General features: G+C 38.7%; 2 protein-coding genes across 3 annotated transcripts in view; both read left to right on the top strand.

Annotated features, from left to right (window-relative positions):
* Window positions 1–1,500, top strand: part of LOC106821161 (multidrug resistance-associated protein 1-like) — a 37,956-nt gene extending 36,456 nt beyond the window's left edge. For both annotated transcript variants that reach the window (XM_014825852.1, XM_014825851.1), the window contains one exon: window positions 1,460–1,500. The gene's annotated coding sequence lies outside the window, so the exon portion shown is untranslated. The remainder of the gene's footprint in view (window positions 1–1,459) is intronic.
* LOC106821163 (clusterin-associated protein 1-like) overlaps window positions 1–6,314 on the top strand; it is a gene marked incomplete at its 3' end in the record, with an annotated part of 10,634 nt that extends 4,320 nt beyond the window's left edge. Inside the window, 8 exon segments of the mRNA XM_014825856.1 lie at window positions 855–966; window positions 1,278–1,362; window positions 3,161–3,346; window positions 4,448–4,543; window positions 4,746–4,829; window positions 5,383–5,516; window positions 5,815–5,956; window positions 6,188–6,314. Coding sequence (XP_014681342.1) covers window positions 855–966; window positions 1,278–1,362; window positions 3,161–3,346; window positions 4,448–4,543; window positions 4,746–4,829; window positions 5,383–5,516; window positions 5,815–5,956; window positions 6,188–6,314 — 966 coding nt within the window.
* Between the last annotated feature and the right edge of the window lie 499 nt (window positions 6,315–6,813).

Below are 6,813 nucleotides of genomic sequence, written 5' to 3'. Positions count from 1 at the left end.
TAATAACAATGCCAGGGTGCTGGCATTGTTATTATTATTGCATCGATATTGTTGAGCTCGTCTTTTTTATTTTACCTGTGTTTCTTTTTAAGTTCATCTGCATGGAAAATTAAGAACTTACTTTAAAATCTTAGCCTAAAACAGGTTCTTATGTAAAGGGGTCTAAATGGGAAATTTTAGCCTAACATGTTCTTAAAATCTATGTTCTTATACGCGGGTTTTTACTGTACTGTACCTTAATCACTATACTTGTATAGACTGCTGAAGTTTTTTTTTCTGGTATCTATTTTTTCTTCATGTTGTCTTAATCACTTTACTACTACTAGTACAGAATATATATGAGATTTTTTTTTGTATATATATTTTTCTTCATGTTGTATAGCATTGTAATTGTACTGTATCCGTCAGAAATTTTATCATTTTAACTACTCAACACTATTGCTTTTATCAGATTTTTTCTCCATGAAAAAAACTGTCGTCAGTACATGTATTTGTATCTGAATTCATGCAATAAGATTTAATAATAATAAAAAAAGGTTGCCGCGCAGTCTGCCGATCACTAGATTGCGCAGATCGGAAGATTGCACGTAACATATTTACATATATATGTTCTGGTAATATTATAACTGGGTTTTCTTCAATTCGAATTTTTAAACTTTCTATTTACAGCTATTTATTAAGAGTTGCTCTTATTCTAATGTGTAGTAGTACTGAATTGCAAGGATCAGTGAAAGTGTAGATGTAAAGCTTCAAATGGCAGTTGCAATGAAAATAAATGAGATTCCTTCCCAATAGTAGTAATATTTTAAGATTCGAACCATGATATGTAGTAATTAGCAATGTTATTTTTTCAGATTTTACAGAAATGATGCGAGCACTGGGTTATCACAGGCTCATATCACTGGAAAACTTTCGCTCACCAAATTTTCCTCTTGTAGCCGAGGTACTACTGTGGCTTGTACGCAGGTGAGTGTTGTCGGAACACATACAGTGTTGTCTAACTGCAACACTTACTAGCAGTGATTCTGGAAAATACCCCATACATAAAGGTTTGTGGTATCACATATAAGACCAAAAATAGTTCCTGACAAACTGTTCTAATTATTGTGTCAAAAAATACCACCACTTAATATGTGTTCATCCGTGATGCTGCAAACACTATTGGAATATGATGTCTATGAGGAGAGGTTATGTGGACATCAGTGTAGTCAAAAAGTAAGAACTCTCACGAGTGTGTACAGTACTGGTATTGAATTGTGTTGAACTTTTCATTTCAGGTTTGAGCCAAATGCAGAGAGCCTGACTGATATTGACACTGAGCAGGACCGTGTAATGTTTATCACATCAGTAGCACAGTTTATGGTAAGATGGTCATATAACACATTGTGCTGTTCTAGTATGATTGTTTACATAAAATAATGTTTTTAGCTCATCTGACGAAGTCGGATGGAGCTTGTAGAATCGCATGAGCGTCCGTCCGTGATCCGTGTGTCCGTGTGTCCGTCAGCAGTTGGGCACAAATCTTAACCGCTCGACGTACGGTCACGATATTCGGGACGTCGGGGGGATCGTGAAAAGGACTCGGGATGACCAGTTTGCGGGGTCAAGGGTCAAAGGTCAAGATGTGTCAACGGAGGGGGAATATTTCCCCCTTAACTTAAGGTATAGGAGGAAATACGGAATTGCGCCACAAATCTGAATGTATGCTCTTAATATTCGTGTATAGTGTGATGGGCAGGAAACCCATCACCAGTTGCGAAATTGGAGGTCAACAGGTCACAAGGGCCAGTGGGGGAAAGGTCAGATATCAGACATTTTCTCTGAGGACATGGCCTAATTGACAGAGTGAAAAACTTTTTTGTTTCAGCGCTGACTACCATGTTTTATCACTTTATTGAAAGGACCATGAAAGTGCTTTCCACTGACGTGCGAAAGAGTAAGTGATAACCTTTTGACCCTCAAGAGGAGGGTTAAACATGGATTCGTTGACTGTTAACAAAGGACTGAACTGTGTTTGATGGTACTTGTGTGATCGTGGAAGACTTAAATTTCACGATGAAATTCTGCATGCAAAACTTACTTGAACAACGTTTACGCGCCTTAAATCATATATGAACTTCATTCTCTATATGACATTCTGCACGTTGGGAATACAATGTCAATAGCACTTACGCAAACGTCTGTTTTTGATTAAGGCCAACTATAAATAGGCCTACTTCGCAGGTGGGTGGCTGATAGTATCACAGCATGGGCTAAACGAAGGTAGCAACTTAGTTCGGATAATCTATTCCCTGCACCTAGTCAGTATGCACGCCATCTATCGGAACAGAGTGGGAACAATGTCCCGGCAGGATAGGTCAAATGTATATTGCGCACAAAAGTGCAGAAAGAATTACTTTCCTAACTTAGTTTAACCAATCTTGAGATAAGTAATTGCAGAAATGAATTGTCAAACCTACTAATGAAAATTTGCCAGTTTTGTACTGTCCTTGGCATGGCTCTCTCCGTCGACGTTACAGTAGTGTGCAATGTCGGGATATGGTAGAGCATGCTGGCTTGTGGACGCTGCAGAGCCCGATGGTTGACTGTCAGTCGAAATGTGTTGATCCTCCCGGACATTGAAGAAATCTGTACGTTATACGTGCGTCTGCCTTACCTCTGCCCGCCATCTTCGTCGAAAGTTTGGACGCCGCGCCGCGAAATCGAAATGTACATTTCAATCGATGACGTAACTGATACAGTAGCGCGCCGCATGAGTGTTATTTGTTTATAAACAATTTAGTCTGACTGACTCTCTCCCTCTCGCTCCTCTCGCCCGCTCTCTCTCTCTCTCTCTTTTTCTCTCTCTCTCGCTCTCTCTGCAATAAAAAAAATGTTTACTGAAATGATGTGTACGCAACTGCGTATCTGCGCTTAACAAAGGTGTCACTACGCACGACTGAAATGTTATGTTTATAACCGTAGCAACAGATCTCAGATGAGCCCAGTCGCTCTGCGGCTCTTGTTTAATGTTAAATCACTTCTTTATAAAAAATGTTAGTTTAAAAACAATCACTCAAATTCTTTCTGCGACAAAAACGGTTATGGGTTGTGAGGGCTTACATGATTATTCCTGTATGTTTAGCTACTTACTAATAGCTTAACATATATTATTTTGCAGCACAGTAAAGCACACATCAAATTGAACACAAAGAAGTTGTATATGGCAGATGGTTATGCAGTGAGAGAGCTGTTGAAAATTACATCAGTGTTGTACAATGCAATGAGAACCAACCAGGGCAACCAAGATGCTAGCAGTGATGACGATAACGTATCAGCAAAGTTCAAATTCGACATCACAGGAAAGGTATATATCACACATACCTCATGTTACTTTCTTTTTTTTTCAATACGACGAATGCACAAATTTATAGTGGTTGCTGGAGATTAAAAAAAAGTCCACCGCTTGGCAATGGCTCGTAAACTCTAATGTACTGACCTTTTTCCCCGCATTGATTCAGGAAATGTACAGGGAAATAGCTAGTTGTGTCATGGCCGTAATTGAGTTATTTTATTAATCTATTGTACATGTGCATGATGTGTATCAGGAGTAGATAATAGGGAAGGAGTGTGACTTCAATAAACAAGGGAAGTTTGTCATTTACTAGCCTTAGAATATCTACGATTTACTACGCGTAACTCAACCAACTTAAGCTCAAATCGTACACAGTACATTCGCCTAGCATCGTGCGAAATCGTTTCCTCGTATACACCAGCAATCCGGAGATACAGACTAAAACGTATGACACGATTATCCATTCTTTGGCCATCAATCCGAACGTATTGTCCGCCGAACTTGAAACAAAAGGCAGCTACTAACGCACTCTTGCTCACTCGGCGAGGCGGTGTGGCTCGCTGGGAGATTGGACATCGACGCAACACTCGGCGAGATAACCTTTGACCCGGCACACAGCTACATACCGGCATACCGGCATACAGCTGGTATGCCCCCACGCACGCACGCCTACCGCAATCAGCAGCAGCTCCAGCTCCATGTCAAAGGTTATCTCGCCGAGTGTTGCGTTGATGTACAATCTCCCAGCGAGCCACACCGCCTCGCCGAGTGAGCAAGAGTGTGCGTTAGTAGCTGCCTTTTGTTTCGAGTTTGGCGGGCAATACGTTCGGATTGATGGCCAAAGAATGGATAATCGTGTCGTACGTTTTAGTCTGTATCTCCGGATTGCTGGTGTATACGAGGAAACGATTTCGCACGATGCTAGGCGAATGTACTGTGTACGATTTGAGCTCAAGTTGGTTGAGTTATGCGTAGTAAATCGTAGGTATTCTACGACTAGTAAATGAGAATTTCCCTTGTTTATTGAAGTCACACTCCTTCCCTATTATCTACTCCTAATGTGTATCACTATCAATCATATATACTATTACTACACATATTTCTGATTTCTAGATTAATGACTTGAAGTTATCCAGACAATTGGCCTCCGAAATAACCACAAAGGGTGCCTTTCTGTATGACCTATTGGGAAAGGAGGTGGAACTTAGGGTGAGATACATTTATACAAATCTACTGCGCTGATTCAGGTGAAATATCACGTATTATTGCAATGTGTTACGTTCTCAATTTCTACTTTATCTGCCATCAGTAGAAAAATAAATATCTAAATTGGCATTTGTTTGCTTGCTTTATTTAATGTTTTTGTGAGATTTCACAGCCTATTAAAAATTTGCAATATTAAATGTTACAGGAAATACGATCATCAGCTATTGCCCAACCTCTAGATATCAATGAAGTTGAAAAAGGACTTAGAGGGGCAATAAAGAATGTACAAGTGAGTTGGCTGCAGAATATTGTTATAAATAATTTAAAGAGGGTTTTAATACTAATGATTTCAATGATTTAATCAGTGAGAAAATTGACATAATGAAATCATGTAAATAAGGTGACATCTAGAGTTTCACAATATATTTATAAGTAAATATGAAGCTATTGATTGATCATTGCTACTCTTATAAGCCAATTTCATGCTCTGACTGCACATGTGCAGCTCGGTGGCATTTTGTAACCAGGTGGTTATAAAATCTTTTGGTCAACAAACAGACATCCCACCTTCTGTAATTACATAACCAGCTGGTTTGTTAATTGTGAAAATTATAGGTTTTTGGCTTTAATTCACAATTTAAACATGCCAGGTGGACACTGTACGTTATTGATGAATGTGTGAATGGTTTATACATATGTGAAAAATGGTGAAGCACGCACAGTAAAGCTTGTTATTGCAACTATGACCATAAATAAGTATTGATTGGCATATATATATATATGGTTGTAAAATTATGAGTCATGTACATATTGCTGAGTATAATTGCTTATCATTTTACTAGGAGGATATGGAGAAAACAACAGACATGCTGAATAATATAGCATCTAATGAAGCCAACTTAGATGCAAAGATAGAGAAGAGAAAATCTGAGCTGGATCGCAACATGAAGCGGTTGCAAACACTACAAACTGTTAGGTACTGATTCTAGTTTCCACGTCGATAAATACTCGCGTGAGAGTACATAAAACAGATGCTCATTTGACATTGCACGTAGTTACAACGTGCTGTCCGTGCGTACCCCTCTCATTTGATAGTCCTGTCCAACATGCTGTTCATCTCGTTCGTTTAAATTAAAGATGTTTGACTGCATTGAAATATTACCGAGCACTCTTTTACGTGTACCGGTACAATATAGGGTAGAATTATTCGAGAAATACACAAGCAAGTGTGTGTATACACTGGGCTTTTCACCTTTTGTCTGCGTATTTTACAGACCAGCATTCATGGACGAGTATGAGAAACTGGAGAGTGAATTGGAGGGAGTGTACCAGTCATATGTAGACAAGTTTAGAAATGTTGCATACCTCGAGAACCAGCTAGAAGAGTACAACAGGCTCGAGCAAGAACGCTTTGATGTACGCAGCTCGAGATTATACAAATTACTTGAATTTGATTGTGTCACGCTTTATAACAACTTAGTGTTAATTTAATAAGAGTTACGTCACGTGAATAATCGATGTAGGAATTTGGTTTATTCGAGTAGGGGCTTCAAATTCAATCTGACCCAATTGTGACTTCCGTCACATCTATTTAATTGTGCGTTATTAATAGTCTCTTGTCATTCATGGTAAACAATGTCTGCTCAGGAAGCTGAATCAAAGCTTAAAGCGATGGCACAGAGGGTGCAGGACGAAGACAACAAACTGGCTACGTCTGGCAACGAGAGCATGTCAGTGGACTTAAATAACATTGACAATGACGATGATATTCTAGGTAAACTAGTCTTCTTATTGACCTGCATGGTAATAAGTTTTAGACCACCTAAAATTCCAGTAGAGCACCGAGTAAATATGCAAGTTATAACTATCTAAGTTAATAAACATTCAGTGATTCAAATTTACATGTGTTAGATATCTCTCCACTGGTGGTAATTTGTGTATGGGTATCACAAGTATATATATATATATATATATATATAATATATACTATTACTTAAGTTAAACATGGATTTGTTTACTGTTAGAAAGAATTTGACTGCCGGGTTTGCTAGTAGAATCTATACATGCCTGGATGTATGAGGCTACAATGTCACAGTGAAATTTCAAAAGCTAAATTTGTTGAAGAAGGTTTATGCTCCTTAAATCGTATAATTTCTATGGCATTCTGTACTGTCAGTGGTGTTACATGTAACTTATGCCACTGCCAGTGGCCACTGCCAGTGCATGTAGTGGTGATAGTACTGGTGTAGTTTTTGCCTGCGTTAATTCGTTAA

This window comes from Priapulus caudatus, unplaced genomic scaffold, assembly GCF_000485595.1.
Source record: "Priapulus caudatus unplaced genomic scaffold, Priapulus_caudatus-5.0.1 Scaffold61, whole genome shotgun sequence".
NCBI lineage: Eukaryota > Metazoa > Priapulida > Priapulimorpha > Priapulimorphida > Priapulidae > Priapulus > Priapulus caudatus.
This window is presented reverse-complemented; position numbering and strand designations above follow the sequence as displayed.